This window comes from Neopelma chrysocephalum, unplaced genomic scaffold, assembly GCF_003984885.1.
Source record: "Neopelma chrysocephalum unplaced genomic scaffold, ASM398488v2 Primary Assembly neopelma1_335, whole genome shotgun sequence".
Classification (NCBI taxonomy): domain Eukaryota; kingdom Metazoa; phylum Chordata; class Aves; order Passeriformes; family Pipridae; genus Neopelma; species Neopelma chrysocephalum.
In genome coordinates this window covers 387,266-406,863 of record NW_020897998.1, presented here as the reverse complement: position 1 = coordinate 406,863, position 19,598 = coordinate 387,266, and the positions used below count along the sequence as shown (strand labels likewise).

General features: G+C 43.3%; 1 protein-coding gene across 10 annotated transcripts in view; it reads right to left on the bottom strand.

Annotated features, from left to right (window-relative positions):
- Nucleotides 1-19,598, bottom strand: part of AGAP1 (ArfGAP with GTPase domain, ankyrin repeat and PH domain 1) — a 301,541-nt gene that overhangs the window by 164,588 nt on the left and 117,355 nt on the right. For all 10 annotated transcript variants that reach the window (XM_027705461.1, XM_027705463.1, XM_027705467.1 and 7 more), the window contains one exon: nucleotides 3,127-3,254. In XM_027705461.1, the coding sequence (XP_027561262.1) occupies nucleotides 3,127-3,254 (128 nt within the window). The remainder of the gene's footprint in view (nucleotides 1-3,126; nucleotides 3,255-19,598) is intronic.

The window sequence follows — 19,598 nt, the reverse complement described above, 5'->3', positions numbered from 1 at the left end:
GAGGGGCCTGGAATCTTTCACACTAACAGCAACCAGAGCTGTTGTGCCAAGGGATTTTCCACACGTTTTTAAAACAGTGTGAACTCCAAACCCAGGCCCAGCTCCAGGTCACTACTCAACACATTATCCAGGGCCCCCTGACACAGAAGGCTCTGAGGCCCAAAGGTGGTGGAGCCTCGTGGTTCTTGCAACCAGATGATTTCCACTTCCAGGGGCTGGGCAGAGCAAAGAGCCCCTGGGAACTGCTGGATACTGACACTACTCTTGTAAGTTAATATCTGAAAAATGCCTTCCTGATACGTCAGCTGTGAAGGACAACTCCTCCAGTCCAGGGGTGAGTTTAAGGAAAAGGAATGCCTGTGGGGATTTGTGATGGTAAAGGTAAGATTTAGCCCAGCCTACAAGCACACCATGTCCAGACAGACTGGCGAGAGGCAGCGGGTGGGGGGAATGACGGCTGGGGCAGAGATGTGAAGCACACAGATACACGTGGGACTGGTTTGTGCTCCCTCAGTGGGCAAAAACTAAATTAAAGACCTAGTCCAAGATGCCCTCAGGCCAGTAAGGGGCCTTCAATCCACTAAACAATACTTCTTCCTCTCCAAACAACTCAGTCTACCTGTTGGAGTGTTCCAAAAAGCCAGCTGTGAGCTGTGACTGGAGCACTTGCTGCATCACACAGATTCACTGTTTCCCAGCAGAATGTAAACGGTGCTGCACCATCCTTCTTGTTGACAGAGCATACAACAGTTCTGTCCACCACGAAAGACAGGACTAGGACTCTTTGCATGCATTCTGTGCTGCCCTGGAAGGCCACAGATGTTCTGAAGCAGCTGCACCGAGGCTTGTTGACCTTGGGTATCAAGGGTTTCCCAGTAAAACCCTCACCTTGACTGACATGTCTGTGTTAGAAGTCAGGAGGAAAATGAAGCAGAATCTACTGCAAAGGTAAGTGGACTATATTTCTGGAATAAGAAGCATCTTATTCTGTGAAACAGGTGCCTGGAAGTACACACAGACATACCTGAGAGCATTTTCTGGAAGGGGATGTGACTCAGGTGTTCACCACCTTGGACCACTGGACACCAGTACAGAGATGCATCCAAATGTACAAGCAAGTCTTTCACAGAGTCACAGAATGGCTTGGGTTGGAAGGGACCTTAAAGCTCATCTTATTCCACCCCCTGGCATAGGCAGGGACACCTCCCACTATCCCAGGTTGCTCTGAGCCCTGTCCAACCTGGCAAACTACTGGGTGGAGAAGCCCTGGTTGGTATTCAGCCTTAGAACTTCCCCCAAGGTATGCTAAGGACTAGCCTGGCTAAGGTGACACTTGGTATTTTTTTCCTTTCTCTAAAGCCTCAGCTTTTGACTGCAGAGTCATCTGGAGAGTTTGCAGGAGCTGGATGCCCAGGATGATCCAACCAGAGATGGAACAATGTCTGACTCCATCTGAGGAGCTGTGTGTCAGCACTGCCTGTGAAGGCCCTTGCCCCCATGGAGAATGCAAGTGGCAGGGCACTGCAACCACAGTGGGTTTGATCCATGGAGGAAATCTTCAGAGGAACATCATTACACCAAAAGAGATGTTCCAAAGGGCAAGACACCAGCCAGTCTTCCAGCCAAGATCAGAGATGGCAAATCTTGCCCCAGATCATCTTAAACTTGGAATTGCAGATGCAAAGTTCTTTCAAGTCTAGGATAAGGATTCAGCTTCCTTTCCTTAAACAAGGTCACACTGCCTTTAAGTGCAGCACAAAGGAGAGAAGACATGAAACAGATTTGTGGCCTCTACTTTTAGGCATGACATCAGTCTCAGAAGACAGACTTCTGTGACTGGTGATGCAATTGCCCTGTTAGATAATTATGACAGCAGCAGAGGCAGTAAAGAACATCATTTCAGTTTTACTGAAACAGAATTTAGGGATCCTTATCACAAAAGCTGCCCTGCCTTGGCTTTCCCAGCCCTTATCACTGCCAAAAGGTTTGCTGTGTAGGTAAAGCACTTGTCTGGAATTTGGTATTGACTTTCAAACTGGACTTGGGGAGCAAACTGGTGAGCACTGAATATTTGATGTTCTTCATCCAAAAGGGCTTCATTACCAAGAAAAGCACCCCACATATGGGTCACATATGGCAAGAAAGGGGACAATCTGTCCCATATGGGAACTTGTACCTCCCCAGAAGGTGCCAGGGTTCTTCTGAAGAGCCTCAATACCTGCTTTAGAAAGGGGGCTGAACTCCAGCATCCTCTTCTGGCTCACCAACAAAAGCCAGCCCCAGTCTGAGCTGGGTATCAGGACTCAGCCTGAGGCAGAATAACTCACAGCAAACTCTAGGAACAGACTGACATCTGCATCTTTAGGGTTACAAATCAATGGCAGAAGTTACTGCTTTTTGCCAAAAAGCAGATGCTCTGTGTGGGACAAAGGTTCACAGGTAAAACAAATTGTCACGTGGGTGGCTCAAGGCTGCAACATGACCTTAGAAGACACTGGAATCTATTGAGTTTGGACTGAAAACCACCCCAGGAGGGCTGGGGTATGTGGGATCATTCAGTTCATACCCATCCCAGCTGGGGATGTGCACAGAGATTATCACTTGACACTAGAAAACAAAGACACTGAGGAAGAGGATCACAGGGGAAACACAGGGAGTGTGCAACACACGTGGGTAAAAACTGTTCAAGTTAGAAAATATTGGTGTTAACCAATGTATGTTTCTAAAAATACCATCAAGGTATCATCAGAATGTACAATTGCAGCACACACACCACTGGGATACAGCAGCTCAGCACACAGCTGAGAGAGAGGAACCACCACAAAACACAGCACAGCAAATCCTGTGGTTTTAACAATGGGTCTGCTCAGACCTGCAGGCTGCTGACATCAATCTGGACCATCAAAGATGGCTTTAAAGCCAAACTGGTTTGTTTTACTCCTTTGTTTCTTGGAACAAAGTCAAGCCGGTTTAAAAAAAAAATTAAAATATTGCTTCGTACATGAGATCACTGATAGCATTAAAAAAAAAAAAAGGCAGCAAAAAGAGCACTTTAAATGGCATTAAACACATCAGATGAAAAGCAACTGCTCAGTTCCTTTGCCAAGCAGCTGTGACAGTGTGTACCTGGCTGATGTGCACGGCAGAGACCTGGGCAGAACACACGGAGGAGTGGCTCGGAGAGTTGGGCAGAGATTTGCAGGGTCCAATCGAGAGCTGCTGCTTCTTCTTGGTGGAAACGATCTTCTGAGCAACTACAGGGAGACAAAACAGCCAGGCAGGTAAGGACAGCACACAAACAGGGGCTTCCACTGCCAAACCCTGCTCCAAAAACTGACTGTCCCTGACCCCCAACACCTGGATTGGTGGTGCCACACATCACATCCCAGTCTAATCTTTGCTGAAAGAAGTTATACCATGATTACTAGTTTTAGCTTTTATTCCTTAGCAGCAGCAGCAGCACAGCTGGAAAAATGCCTCATTTGCTCTGCAATTTATTAAGAAATTTTCTTCAGTGTGTGAGGAGAAGCAGCATTTATCAAACAGATGCAGGGATCAGTCATTAACATCTCTATGCATGGCCTGGCAGACCCATCATAAAAGAACTGAGCCTCCAACAAAACTACTGATAATTATTGGCATCTCCTTAAAAAGTCACACGGAAACTTGGTGCAATTAAGCCAAGAGAAGTCAGTCTGTCTTGTTCATAAAGATAATTATGTAAATTCCAAGATTATTTTTCCTCACTACATTACAGCATGGGCAGAGATAGTGTAAGCACAGTTTCTCCTCAAACAAATGCAATTTTAATAACAAACTGGTCCGTGGCTTATGTTTTTCATGTAAATGAATGATGGCATAACCATGATTTAGTGAGAATACATTGAATAAAAAATGGCTCATATATATGAAGAAGCAGCTTCATTAGTTACATCCCACCTCCAATAGGCCTCTTATCATCCTGAAAGGATGATATCAATTAATTTATCTTCCCCTGGCATATTGATCATAACCTTCATCAGCTAATCATGTTTAAATTACAGAGGAATATCGTAGCACTCTGTCATTTCAGACCCATTGGGTTATTGATCTGGAGCCCGGGAAGCCATATATTAAAATATTTTGAAACACATTAGCAAGTGCAGAGAGCAAACCAAAGGTCAGATTTTAACATATGCACGTGGGTTTGTCTTCATCATATGCGGTAAAGACCTAAATTAAGACCAAAACTGAATTATAAGCACACATGAATGAAAACTCCCTTGTCTGCAGAAGTTCCTGCTCTCACACGGGAGAGGTAATTAGTCAAGGAAAACATTTACCTCTTCCCTTGCACCTGAATCCAGGGGGTTTGCAGCATCACATTAAACACACAGAACACTGTCTGACCACATTATCCCTCTGGGAAGGCACAGGGAAGGGAAGCCCAAGACAGTCTGAACTCATTGACCCACACACAAGTGAAGAACCAGGTTGCTCCAAGCCCCATCCAAGCTGCCCTTGGACACTTCCAGGGATCCAGGGGCAGCCACAGCTTCTCTGGGCAACCTGTGCCAGGGCCTCCCCACCCTCCCAGGGAAGGATTCCTTCCCAATATCCCATCTAACCCTGCCCTCTGGCACTGGGAAGCCATTCCCCTTGTCCAAAGTCCCTCTCCAGCTCTCAACTCCCCCTTTATTGCCTGTCACCATCCCTGGAAGTGTTCAAAAAACACGTGGATGTGGCTGTGGGGACATGGTTTAGTGCTGGGCTTGGTTTAGTGCTGGGTTAAGGGTTGAACTCGACCACCTTGGAGGGCTTTTCCAACCACAATGATTCTGTGATTCTACAGTTCATGACCTTGTAACAAATGTCAGTCCAGAGGAGTCACTCAATTAAACCAAATGTTGTTCTATAAAGTGAATTAAAAAATGCAAGAAAGCAGAAATATTTTTGCCCCAGAGCTTTCAGGTTCTGTCTCATCCCAAATCCGCTTCTGAATTCAATGTTTCCATTTAATAGTTGCTAAAAGATGTTTCTAAAACAGAAGAATACTGACTTAATCTATGGCAGATAGCAAAAATAATCAAGATAGTGACAAGCATTTCAACTATTTTTAAAAATCAATTGAATCCTCTGTACTTTTACATATAATTAAGCTATCAATTTGAGGCAGATTTTTATTCTAATACATCTTTCTGTAATACAAAAAGCCAAACAAAATTTACCAGCAAAGTCAAGGACTCTTTACAAATAAACAGGGATATGCCACAGGTTTGTAAACGAGGCTGAGACCTGATCTCTCCCTGGTTTTCAGATGGATCCTGGCAAACATCCAGAGGTACCAACAATCCAGTCACTTTTCCTTCCCAAAGGGCAGTGAACAGAGTTATTCCTGTGCTCCTCACATTGTTTTTTTGACCAAGGAACACTTGAAACATTAAAAGGCATACAAAATATCCATAACATCTGGACATATTTCTTCACTCAGTTATCAGTTGTTACACATTTAGGAGATGCAAACACTCTTCTCCAATTACCACTAATTTAAATCAAAATTGGTTTCTCATAAAAACATGTGTAAGACCATTTATCTCCACTGCATGTCCAAGTACGAGTAAACACTGGGCTCAGCTAAAACCTGCCACTTTTGCAAAAGATGGCAATGCAGTGAATTTTCCTCCATTACTGACAGACAGAAGGTAGTTTTCAGCTGAAGCTGGAATGCTCATGGCTGACCAGAAAACAGCAGAAGGGATAAACATTCATGAATGTCTTAACTAATGGGGAAAAAAAACCAACCCCAAACTGGAAGTTACACAAAGATCAGATTTCACCTTAAACAACTCTCCCACCTACTCAGAGATCACTCTGACTGACAAACAGCATTTTATTACCTGGGAAGTCTCTGTTCGACTCATACCACCCATGTAAAAGGTGAAAAGTTAGTTTTAAATGACCCCAAAAGCTCTTGCAAACACCGAGAGTCAGAGGGCTGAAAACCAAGGCTGGCTTTTTGGAACTCCACGGTAAATCTGAATTCTTCTTGCAAACTCGTGGCATCTCCGAGTTCACAACTGTTGGGATCAGATGCTTTTACAGCCCACCAAGAGCTCTCTGCCTACAAACCCACAGAGTATTAACCTCAGTGCAACCCAGTAACCTCAGCAGAACCCGGCAGGGAGGAGGAGAGGGACAGGAGAAGAGGGTAAGATATGTGTCAGCTCACACTTCTACAGCAGCTGCACTTCAGCTCAACACCCCACATTTACAGTCTGGGTTCAATACAAACAAATTTATTCCACAATTACACATTGCAGACAAAGCAGTAACAACCCCCAGAGCAAGCACTAACCACAAACACTCCCAGAAAGGAAACATTCCTGGCAGAAGCCACTATTAAGGCCATTGTGCCCATTATTTTAAATTCCATTCGTTTTTTAGGCTAAACAACTTCTGTGCTCAAAAGGAGAGCTTGGTGTCCCACGTGCCAGGTGTAAGAGAGAAATGAGTGCTGGACACTTCCAGGGCTGGGGTTTGGGTACAGCAATTCATACAGCCAATTTCTGGCTAGTTCAGCCAGGAATGTCTTCAGCTGCTTTTTCCTGCAGAAACAGAGTGATGTAAACCCATTTACAGTGGGATGTAAACCCATTTACAGCGTGATGTAAACCTATTTACAGCGTGATGTAAACCCATTTACAGCGTGATGTACACCCATTTACAGTGGGATGTAAACCCACCCCTGGGGAGGGGAGTTACTGCTCTCACTGGACACGATCCCACTCCATCCTCTGAAACACCCTGGGGTGGAACCTGCCGGGATCAACCTCTATTGCACTTTACAGCACAAGCAAGAAGGGTGGGAAAATACAGTGTGCAGGATCTTCCCTGGGACCCTGCACAGCACCACGAGTCAGACTGTGACAAAAACAACAGAGCTGCAGGGCAAGGCACCAAAAACATTTGGAAGGTTGACAGGACAAAGTCAAAAAATCAAGGGTAGCTGTGAATGAATGCTGTGTGCTGAGAGAGGAGACTCCAATTAAAGCACTGTCCTCCTCCTGGCATCTGTTGTAATAGAAAGCTACAAGTAGACAAAAGTTTTTTATTTGATATCAATCCAGTTGCTCCCAAAATTGGAAGTCAGATTTTAACACAGGAGCCAATTCCTACCCGAATTCCCTTAATCTCATATTAAAATGCATTTATTTTCCTGGATGTCTCCATGACTCTGTGGGGCTGGTAATCTGCTGGAAATGAAGGGATTGGGGGATTGCTCAGATTACTGAGGGATTTATATGCTGACTGCAATGAACAGGTCCCCTCAGGATGGGACAGGGTCGTGCTAATTTTGGGATGAAAAAACCTGCCAGGACTCCCAGGTATACAGCTAAAACCAATTTCCAGCTCCTCAGGCAGAGATTATTTCCAAATACTATCAGGCCATTTCATAATACCAGTAAAGAAGAAATATATGTACAAACACATGAATTTTATACCAAAAATACTATTTCATGATCACCACTGTTCACAATCAAGTTCAGCTGCAATGGGTTAGTTCAGTGTTCATGTTTCTAGAAGACTTGAATACAATTCTTCTTAAAAATAATTTTAAAACTACACCTTACTGCTATTTTAGGGGGAGGGGGTGTGATCCTTCACAAAATACACATTTCAGCTCTGGCTCTGTGAAATAACTTTTCTTGTTTTATCAGAAATGAAAATACAGCTATAAATAAGACTCAGTATTAAATATCTTTAATCAATGCCAACATATATTTTTCCCTCCACAGGTAACTATGATTAACACTGCACATCACTTATTCCTAACTGATGCAAATCACTGTCTTCCAAGACTAGGTAAGCAAATATGCCAATAAATCCACTGGAAAGCATCTGAAGAAATTTAAAAAAAACAAACCTATGTTTTCTTCACTACTTGAACTGTGTTGCAAGTACAAGAATATGGCTCAAGGATTTACAAGGCAAACACTGTCTGACACACAGGAAAAGACTTCTGCACATGGATTTACCTCACCAGTACATCATGAAATTCTCTTGATCTTTCCATTAGGATGGAATCAAGTCATAAATCCTGTTATATCCCACACAAAGGTATGATTTTAAATACAAAGGAAAAAAAAGAGGAAAAAAAGAGGAAAAAGAAAATCAAACTGAAAAGATTCCAATGCAATGATTGTCTTTTATAAAGGAAACAACTGGGTTTTTCACCATCCTTTAAGAATAAAATTCTTCAGGATAATGTCATTGTATGTATTGAATTCTATGTCAAAACATTTATTAATCATTTATTAACCATCTCAAAACACAGATTTAAATAACATAAAATGATACAATGCTTAAGGATTTCACCACCTTGGCAAGTAATTGCACACTTAACACTTTGGAGTAGCTTCATGGAAAGCCTATTTTTGGTGCACACTATCACCCTACTGCTTTTATAAAGAACAGCTCTGCTTTCTAAAGATTCAGGCCCATCCAGTGAACCTGGAGACAAGGACACAAAATGACAGAGAGTTGCTGATTATATCAGTGCATCTCAGGTTTATCCATCCTTCCAGAAAGAAATAAAACTTATGCACATTTACTGAATTTAATTCAACTTAACTCGTGCCTCATTCACACAGTTCTTTTAACTCTCCTGGAAGAAAAAGTCCACCAAAAACCCAGAAAAATCAATGACTAAAAAAACCCAAAACAACCCTACCAAAATTACTTAAAATTGTTGCCTAATAACTCAAAGTCTCTGAACCCAGAAGTGCAGCTGCACCTCGAGATCACCCAAGCAGAGCCAGTCCCAAAACCAGGGCCCTGTGCCCAGCGTGGCAGAATGAAAACAGTACCTTGAAAACAGTAATTATCCATGTAAGTACTGCAGCAGCCCTGAAACACCAGCCAGACTTGCCTCACTTACAAACAAGCTGGTTTGGGGCAGGATTTGTCACCCCTTTCACAGAGGATGGGAAGCACAGTGTAGAGTCAAGGGTCACCACACTGCTCCAAATCCATTTTCAGCCAGTTGTATCTATGTGAAATAATCCATGGATTCATTTAACTCTCCTGCTAAAAACTTGGTTCTCTTCTGTTTTTAACACCAGACTTCACGCAGGCAGAGTTGCTGTAATGCTTGTGTTTAATCAACCCCTAAACTGTCATTTTCTTCCCATTTTCCAACCACCACACTGTCCCTGTCAGTGTGTGACTCAAGCATGATAATATTGCTCCAAACTGTAGATTTACGTGTAGAGGAGCTGTCCATGCTTTCATTAGAACATTTCTGGGCATGTCAGAGGACCAGAGAAACCCCTGACAGCTCTGTCCCTTTTAACCTGATTCCTGGGATACCTCAAAAAACCATTATATTCACTATAGAATTTGAACAAATATCACTTTCTTGACTTGAAATATGGATATTATTTTCCAGGATATAAATATTCTACACCAAAAAAAAACACAGAGAGAAATCAGGTTTAACTACAGCAACATCCCAAAGGTGCACAAGTACATCACTGCTTCTGAAGCACAACTTAGATATGCTGTTCACCACCAAAATCGAGATACAGAATGTTCTGTAAAGAAAAACAAACCACCAAGGATCTAAATGAGATTAAATCAATCACCTGAACCCACAAGCTCCTTGTCCACTGAGCCATCAAAATCCACCCCTCAGACACACAAATACCTGCTAGAAACAGTCAAGCTTTGTGTTACCAAGAGCTCTGCTTCACTTGCAGGTGGAATAAACCCCACTCCCAAAACACCCTCCACAATCCAACAGCGGACAGGAAACCATCTCCTCTGTCACTAAAGGCCAAATCCTTCAGTTTTGAGGGTTTCTGCACATCCAGCTGTCACAAAAGCAGTTCCCTGCCGGAGCAGGAGCATCATACAGCATTTCCCATAAATCTCCCAAAACACATAAGCCCCCCCTTTGCACTTTAATCATTTGCTAACAGTTACAATAAGATTGTATTAAAAATTTAAACTGCCCTACTTAATGCAATTTACCTTCAAAGGTCCATTTCCAGAGAATGAAGTCAAATGATATAAATGTCGAACACTTGATCAGATTTATTGCGCCCAAGAATATTTCTCTTGATACAGATCTGACGAGTGAAGGCTAATGGCTTTAGTTTTATTACTTTTTAAGCACTTAATGGGAAAATTTAGACATTTTCACAAGACTGAGCTTGAGCCAGAATGGTGCATTTGCAGAGTGGCAGCAGAGGAAGCTGTGGCTCTCCGCAGGGATGACCAGTTCAACGGCGTCGTTAGCGCAGAGATTAATGGCAAGGATCGATCCACATCATCTGTCACACAACAGTTAGGCCTGAGTGCCTCTCTGCTAAACACGGACGGGAGAAATCAGCACAAAGTGCTGACCACAGCCAAGCTTCCATCTGGAACTGGGGCCAAAGTCCCAGGGAAAGACAACAGAAGTCACCTCGAGATCGTAAAACGAGGAGCCAAGTGATGCTGCCATAGGTGCAGCTCAACCTGGGCCTGCAGGTGATTAGGGGATACACTCTAGTTACCCAAAAAACCCCAAGAGCCTTCCACCTTTCCTCCCACCTTTTCATCCCAACCACATTCTCCATAAACACGGAAAGTGCTTCCAAAATACCATGAAGCAATAGTTTTGCTTGCCCAAAAACACTTTATTCTTTCCTTCTTTTTTTAACTGAAAGACAGCTGGGAGTCCTCAGATTTCAATTAATGTCTAGGTACTTAGCCAATCAATCATCAAGTGCTATAAATTTCCTATATTTCTCATTAGTTACACTATTGCACAGCTTAAATCTAAACATACCTTTCCTGGAACCTGTAAATTACGCCGCCTAAGACACAAGCGAGCACATCAGCCATCAGGAGGGGCATAAATGATGGGAGCCAGCCCATTGTGCATGTGCTAAACTCAGCTGATTTACTCCTCACACGGGCTTTTTTCACACCAAAGTAGCACCAACAGCAGTGCCACCAGTGCACTCCATCTCGGGGAGTTTGCATATCTGACTCGAAACCAGTAATGACCTGTCTTTATTAACATTAACAAGTTTTATGCCCAAAATCCAATTTTCTATGGAAAAAAATATTTCTTCAGCATCTGTCAATAACGGCCCTTCATTAAGTGCAAACAGAGCTTGAAGAAAAACAAACCTTTGCCTACATTTAAAATTGGGGTTTTTTTTTTACTCCGAAAGCCACTTTCAGCCTTTTCAAAAGATGAGACACTGCAGAAGGTACCTGACACAGCAGCATCTTGGGTGCTTTATGCTGAAATACCCCCCCCAATGCTTATTAACAAAACCACTCACATTCTAGTCTTAGCTTTATAATAATTCTTTATCCTGAACTAAAGCTCCCACAGCACTGCACGGAGGTTCCTGAGGGAATGCACTTGACACAGATGACTGAAACACGCTCTAAAAAACCTGCTTTCTGTTTCTACCTGTGTTAAGATTGCATCAAAAACCTAATTCCAAGTTTTGGAAGTTACAGGAAACTTTCAGTCAAGGGCTATAAATCAGCAGAAAAATAAAAACCCAAACAACAGCAAACAACTTGGGCACATGACATTAGTGACCAGTTATCAGCAGATAAGGTGACTGTCAGGGGGCCCATCAGGAATCACACAATCATTAAGGTTGGGAAAGCCCTCTAAAAGGGATCCAACCACCACCCCAGCACTGCCAAGGCCACCACCAAAGGCCCCAGTTTCCCTAATCCCTTAATAAATCCAGTTCAGCCCCTGTGCCCAAGACTCACATTAATAATCAGGATAATTTTCCTAACTGAGGCAGCCCCCGCGGTCCCATCCATCTCCCAGCTCACTTTCCAGCCTACTTCCTACACAAAGTGCAGCTCATGCACTGCCAAAACAAGTCCATGTGGATCACAGGGAGACTGGGACCTCTGGAAGAACAATACTAATGAAATAACCAGAATAAAGAGAGGCTATTCAAAAGCAGACTCATCTTATGAATTGTACAATGCACATTATGCTGCATTCTCCCTTTTCCACAACATACTGATCCAATGCCACAGCAGAGCCTGGCCCTGCTGCTTTGGGCACGTGCACCCACACAACTCCAGCAGCTGAGAAAGGAGAGAGCTGGGAACAACAACCTGCTGTCCCAAAGCACCAGGCAGCATTAGAGCAACCATATAAAAACAGGACAACGAGCTTCCATATGTTCAAGGAATATTTGCATCCCCAGCAAAAGATTTGGGATGCCCAATGCCCACAGCTACCCTAGCCCAAAACTGCACCCAGATACAGCTTACATCCCTCAATCAGCACCTCAAAATACCCCAAACTGGTGGGGTTGCCCAGCCTTAATGATTGGCAGCAAGTGGAGCTGCTCATTAAGCAACTCACTGTTTAAGACTGGCCAACAACGAGGCCAATCCCACCAGCTCTAAAACCTGGAATGAGTAGTTTACAGAAAAAAAATCACTTTGCATTGACTTTTGACGAAAATCACGTGACAGGGTTGATGAAATGCTTTCTTCTAAGAGGGAAAAGGCAAAAGTCCCAGCTTTAAGGAGCATGATTTGCCTTCTGCAACACCAGGGACTTACCACCGGCCACAACCACATCAGATCAAACCTCCACTCCAATTACATATAATTAAAGAATCTCTACTTTACAGAGAATGAGGAAGAAAAAAACCCACGTATTACAAAGGGTGGCAGCGCTGGAAGTTCTCTGGTGTAGGAATTCCGGAGGCACAAGCCAACACACTCCTGCCTTACTCCACACACCGCCCCCAGCCATTCAGGAGGCTTTTACACAACAAATCCCACAACAAATCCCAGCCAGGCAAAGGGCCCAGTGCCATTTGCATAGGGATTAGCTCGAAGGGAACGATTTGCAATGCATTTGGAAACGGCTTCTGAAGAGCCAGCTATGCTAATAATCAACTTTGATGTTAGAAATGGGTTTCTTACACAACAGAGAAGGTTACAAAAGGATTATGTTTGTTACACCAGTTTTAAGTGTTTGATAGCTCAGACAAAAGCATTTCTTTATTATAAGGGGGAAAAAGCATGATCTTCTCTTCAATAAATGTTCCTAAACACACTAAGAACAGACTGAAGTTACAGAAAGGGCATTTTCCCCCGTGTCTGTCTTCAGACAAAACCCCTTCCGTGTTAGCCCTTAATCTTTCATTCACCAATATTAAACCAGCAAAGTCATTTTCTGCTAACAAATTTAAGGTGAAATCCACAAAGGACAGTTAAAGCCAATCACCAAGGCAAACATGGACCGAGGATAATTAAAGAACTCAAGCTTTAGACATTTCAGGCTGCCCTCTGCATGTGAGACCTTGCTGGGGAAGCTGCTCAGAACCCAGTGTAAGGCAGCAGATGAGGTGTGAACGTGCTCTAAGACTTGTAAGTAAAAAAATTAACCAAAAAAAAAAAAAAGTCAGATTAAGTGATCAAACCGGAAGAGCGACAGAGACCTGCTGGCGAGGCAGAACACCCCCCAAAAAGCAGCCCATGAGCCACAGGTCAGACTGCTTAGGGATAAAACAGATGCAAAGAAGGAAAAGGCTGTTGCTGTAATAAAGCAAATGTAAACTGGCACTTTGAGGAGCTCCTGCTCTGCTGAAGCCCTTTCTGGCCCTTACCTAACTGTGCTCAGTTCTGTTACAGCTGGTATTATCAGCCCTGCTTTTGCAGTTGCTAAAAGAACCCTCGAGCTAAGGGCTACCCCCACCAAGTAGTATTTAATTTTATTTATTTTTAAATCCCCCCACTTGGCCACATCCCCCATGGCCCCAGCCCTGCTGGACCCGTGCTGTTCCCGTGTCACTCGGTTTGCTGTTCAGGTCACTTGGCTCCAAAAGAGCTGCAGAAACTGTCACTGCTCTTTTCAGCTTCTGGCACCAGCTCCTCCAGGAACTGCAGCGTGACAACACTTAGTTATGACTTGTTTCTATTCTGCTTCTCCTGTTTTCCCTGCTGAGAATAAGGCTCTGCACATGCAAGACAATCCAAGACTGGTCCACACCAGCACACAGAACTAAAATTTCATCTGCAGGAGCAACACAGACCTGACTGACACATACATGATCAACAGGCATTTATCACATGATGAAAGACAAATTCATAACCAGATTCACATGTTAATCATGGTGCTGGGTGTATAAGCAGGTGAGGCAGAACAGATCCAGAAACAAAATCTCCAAGTTCACACCAGCTGGAGAAAAGGCAGAGATCTGAAAAAACAAGGAATTTTCAGGCTTTCTCCTTCTTCCAGAATTTTTCACTTCTGTTTCTGTTGTTAATGGAAAACAATTCCTACTTGCTTGCCAGGCACCCCGTGAACGTGCTTTTAACATTTTAGCTCTCAAACACAACAGACATGAGCCTGTTAAAGACTGGTTGTGCCTCTCCCTCTCAGGTCTATTACCAAAAAAAATCCCAACAACTGACCCCCAAACAACCATTGTGTTTCGTGCCCTGGAGTTTCAATTATAGTTTGTATTAAAGAATACAAACTGGACCAATTCTGCATCATCAGTACAGGAAACCTTAACTCTTTCACATTTTGATGAGATGTATCAATGTTCTTGTTTCCTTTTAGTGAAGAATCTGTATGTTGAATTTGGTCTTGCAATTATTGTACTCTTCAAAAAATTTAACAGCTGTCACCTACTCTGCTCCAGGTTTCAATAATGTGCCTTACTGCATACACTTAATTTTAAAACTTAAAGGAAGTGTCATAAAATTACCCCTATAAAATTTAAAAGTCACATGAAAAGTTCTGCAGAGGTTACTGTTTCCTACAAGTCACCTAGTCAATGACACACTTACCACAGCTAAAAACTAAACCTCCCTGAAACTTTTATTAGTATTACATCATTTAACTCCTCTGTGCTAATTACAGCCCTTCTTAAATGCCACACATTGGACTATAGCTCCTCATCCCACCATTTATTCCAAGAATGAGGAAAAACAGATGCAGACAAGTCCTTGGAAGATCTCTTTCTTTTCTTCCTTCCACATGCTTCTGAATCTGGGTGCAGGGTTGGAGAAACCTGATGGAGCAGCACAAGTCTATTTAAATAAAGTCCCCAAAGCCTATTAAGTTGCTACAATTTTCACAAAAACTGGCAAAAAGGTGATGTCTCTGTGAGTCCCACCAAAAGCACGGCTTTAACATCAAACAGCTGCCAAGCACGAGGGAAAACACACAGAGACCTTGTAAATCCTCAGGGACAACAGAAAAACATCTTAAACACTAATGTATAAAGTGTGAAATTCAGTGAGTCAATCAGAAAACATAAACCCAAGGATTTGGATTCTGCAGGCCAGTGATGAACCAAGGTTTCTTCACGCTCCTGCTTCTCCAGGCAGTGCTCAATTTTTAGAGCCCCTTTCATGCCCTTCTGCACTATATAAATGTCAGATATGGGATAATTTCACCTGCTGACTGACACAAAGCCTCCCTGTGACCACGTGAAGCCTGACTGATGACACCAGAGCTGGTGAACGTGTATGGAGCTGGGAGGTGAACTGGACACCAGCACGTCTGGGGGGGTGAGTCTGGGCAAACAAAAGCAGCTGCTGGAGTGGAATTCTTGTTTCCAAACTAAATCATCTCACTTATTAACGGCGCAAAAAGTTGCAGGCAGGGCAAAGTAAGTGTGAGGGCGAAGTTTCCCGCTGAAGCAGGCTCAGGACAAAGCACCCCCACAGCAGCAGGAGGCACAGCACAAGGCGTGTGGGGTCGGTGCGTTTCCAGATTCCCATCGGTTTTTTTCCGGCACATATTCCACCAGGGAAGTGTTGGGATGCTCCGGGTCGGTCACACCGGGAATCCGGCGCTCCCTGGTGGCCGCTCCGGGGAAACGCGACAGGGATGGAAATCCCAGCGTTAATTTCAAATCCCAGCGTTAATTTCAAATCCCAGCGTTAATTTCAAATCCCAGCGTTAATTTCAAATCCCAGCGTTAATTTCAAATCCCAGCGTTAATTTCAAATCCCAGCGTTAATTTCAAGCTCCTTCAGGCACCGACGGGGCCTCGAATGAACCGGGGCTCAAAACGAGCGGGGGCTCGAACTGAACGCGGCCCCAGCGCTTGTGGCCATAAAACCCAGGGGAAAAATTACATCCCTCTGTCTCTTTCTTACTGAAAAAAAACCCAAAGAAACAAGAAACAAACCACAGAACGAGAAAACACGACTATTGGGACGCGAGCATCCCAGCCCGTGTTTTCCCGGTGGTTTTGCCGCAGGGAGGTTTGTCCCTGTGTCAGCACCTGCTCCAGCCCAGCACTCCAGATGCTGCACCAAACCAAAATCCGAGGAATTCCCGGAGCCAAAGGAGGTTCTCCCCAGCTCTGCCCCTCACCGGGGTCCCCCCCAGCCACAGCCTCCCTCAGCCAAGCAGAGAATCCCCCAGGGATCCCTCCAGGGCTCAAGTGAACGTTGCCTCTTCCCAAAACAGCCATCAGGATGGACTGAGACTTTATTTGCTTCCCATTAGGCTGATTAACATTTCCTAATGCAAACACATCTATAAAAGCTGACTGGATAACACTGATGGCAAGTGACAGCCCTTCCCAGGATCCATTTGTCAGCTCCCATCCCATAAAGGACAATCGGTACCTCCAGGTTCCCCTTTCAGACACCTTTGTTCACCACCACATTAGAAATGTTATTTGCATTTGGAAACAGAATATTGCTGGTACATTTTTACACAGAGCAGAACATTCCTTAAAAAACTTAGTTAATTTGCAAGTAAAGCATCCAAAAATAATGAGTAGCACAGCACCAGAGCTAATGGCATTGAGAGGCAGCTGCCACCACACACCTGCAACTCCTGCCTCAATATTCACTATTTTATTGCTATTTGGGGCAGCTTTATTTCAAAATCTGTGTGTTACAACCAGCCATGCAAAGTAAAACTTCCTTGGCTGGACTCAACTCTGAATCAAAGTTAGACCCAAACCCTTTTGTTTCACACCCCACAATGCCAAGCCACGCTGATGGTAAAATTTTATCCTCTAAATATTTGAAGGTCTGCTTCTCTGTGAAGTCAGAGAATCACAGAGCACACAGTTAAATGGGTCAGAGAAAATCTGAACGTAAAGCAGGGAGGGGTGAGTAATTATGGATACATGATGAACAGAAATAAAAGCAATTCTCATGCATTAATGGTACATCAAGCTAATTCAAGAAGGCTAAAATCATTAAAAAGGCATCCTGGGGCAGTACACAGTCATTACAATACTGTGCTGACAAGAAATATTAAAATAATAATTTCCAATGGCATTGATAAAATCTGTTCTGATAAGCAGGGGGAAAAAAAAATCCACTAATTCTTAATTGGGAAATCTGAAGAAAAACTGATCTTATTGGCATTTATCTTCTTTTTTAAACACATTTTCCCCGTTCAACAACTCCAAACACCACAAACTAAATAAGAATTTATTCTCTTCCATGGCTGGGCATGTTACCACGGTAATCCCCTGGAACCTGGAATTTTTTTTTCATTTCAGCCTGAAATTCAGGACCTGCTCATGCAGCTGCAAATTCCAACAGTATCTGATATTAGACCCAAGTGGGACAAGGCTGAAGGCTAAGAAACACCCTCTAAAATGGTCAAAATCCTGTTTCACTTCAGCAGCATTCATTGGACTCTACGATCTTGGAGGTATTTTCCAATCCAAGTGATTCTATGATTCTGTCTCTGCTACAATCAATACTGAGCTTATCAGCTGTAATGGAGCGTTGGGAACGATTTATTTGGATTTAACTCAAGAATAAAGTAGCATTTTCAGGATAACAATAATCATTCAAGTTAAATTATTTTACCACTCAGCTGTGGGGAAAACAGGAAATGAGTTATAAAGACAAGAATCATAACAGACGACCACGAACAGTTCAGTGGCTGCTTGGAGGGGAAAAATTAGTGTTTTAATTTCCAAGGTGTGTGCAATGAAGGAGCAAAAGGCCCTTCAATGCCATTTCCAATTCCATCCTCTGAAAGGTAGGTCTACATCACAGCAAGGAACAGCACAAACAGGAAAAGAAATTATATTTTAGATAAAGCTTGTAAAACAGCCTAAACCAGGAACTGGTGTCACAATCCACTAACTGTGCTAAAGAAAAGCCTCTGGGTCGGTAACAGGGGTTTGGACAAGAGCAGTTCACAGCCAGTTTCAGATTTACCAACTCACTGGCAACTCAGGGCTCCTGAAAAACAGAATGGGGAGGAAGAACAGTGTGCACTCAGAACATAAATTCTGTCGTAAATCAGAGGTGATGGAAAACACTGCACAGCATTCAAAACATCAAAAGGGAGTCACTGAGTGCAAAATAAGAGCACTAAAGGTAACATGACTAAACCAAACCTGCCTATTGCATCCTTATTCTAAAAATTCAAAGGAATTGAAGTGTTCCACAAAGTCACAAGCCACCAAAAGCTCAGGGACCTTGGGCAACATACTGAAATACCCTCACAGACCCACCAAAGAAACACCTGGAGGATATAATCACCAAGCATCACCTACCCTGGAGTACAATAAATACTGATTAAATCCTACACCGAAATCCCATCCAGCTGGGAGAAAAGTCTGAACATAATTTCAGTACACAGAAGACATCTTAATAGCTGCAGTAGCTCCATGTCTTGCAAACAGCTACTAACTTGTCAACATCTCTTTTTCCTGAGTTACACAATAAAAAACCCCCACCTGTCTTATCCATTCAGCTATTAATGAAATGCAATAATTGTCTGTACCCCTTCCAAGCTGGCTGAAAAACTCAGATAATTTAGGAAGGCTCTGGCCCCAACTTACAGTTTCCTCAAAATAACAGGAATTGCTTAAGAACACACCATGTGAAGACCCCTGCTTGGCCTGCCCCTCCTCCCACTGTCCCTTCTTTTCCGAGTTCATTGACAATATTTACATCAAGAAGGGTTTTTTTCAGGTCACATCACAGAACCACAGAGTGGTTTGGAAGGACCTCAGAGTTCATCCCATTCCACCCCCTGCCACGGGCAGGGACACCTTTTCCACTAGACCAGGCTGCTCAACTCTGAAGCTCCACAAACCAAGTGTCATTTAATCAAGTGCTCCCCATTAGCAGCTTGCACTGCTCATTCACACCCCCTCGGTTTAATGGGGTTAAGAAGTTGCTTTGTTTGCTGCTGAAATAAACAGCAAAAATTCTCGGGAATTGGATCCGGTCCCAGACGTGTCTGGCAAGTGTAACCCATTTATACAGAAGCATTTCTAATCCTATTAGTTGGCCAATAGGAAAGAGTTGGTCGCCTGCCATGTAGGTAAAACAAAACCTTGATATTTCTTAAACACATGAGCTCTGTCAATTCTTTCTACTTACTACTAAATTTAGCAGAGAGACAAATAAGCCTCCTGGAAGCTTACAAGTTTATCCCACTAGCTTTGTGCCAAGAGACTTCTCTCAAAAGGTCCCTGAGAAAGAAAAAAAAAAAAAAAAAAAAAAAAGAGGAGCAGACAGCAGAAAGAGCCACAAACACCACGGCTTGGAATATGTAATTAAAAATCTAACTATAGCTAGCACTCCAAAATAAATGTGCCAACAACAAAAAC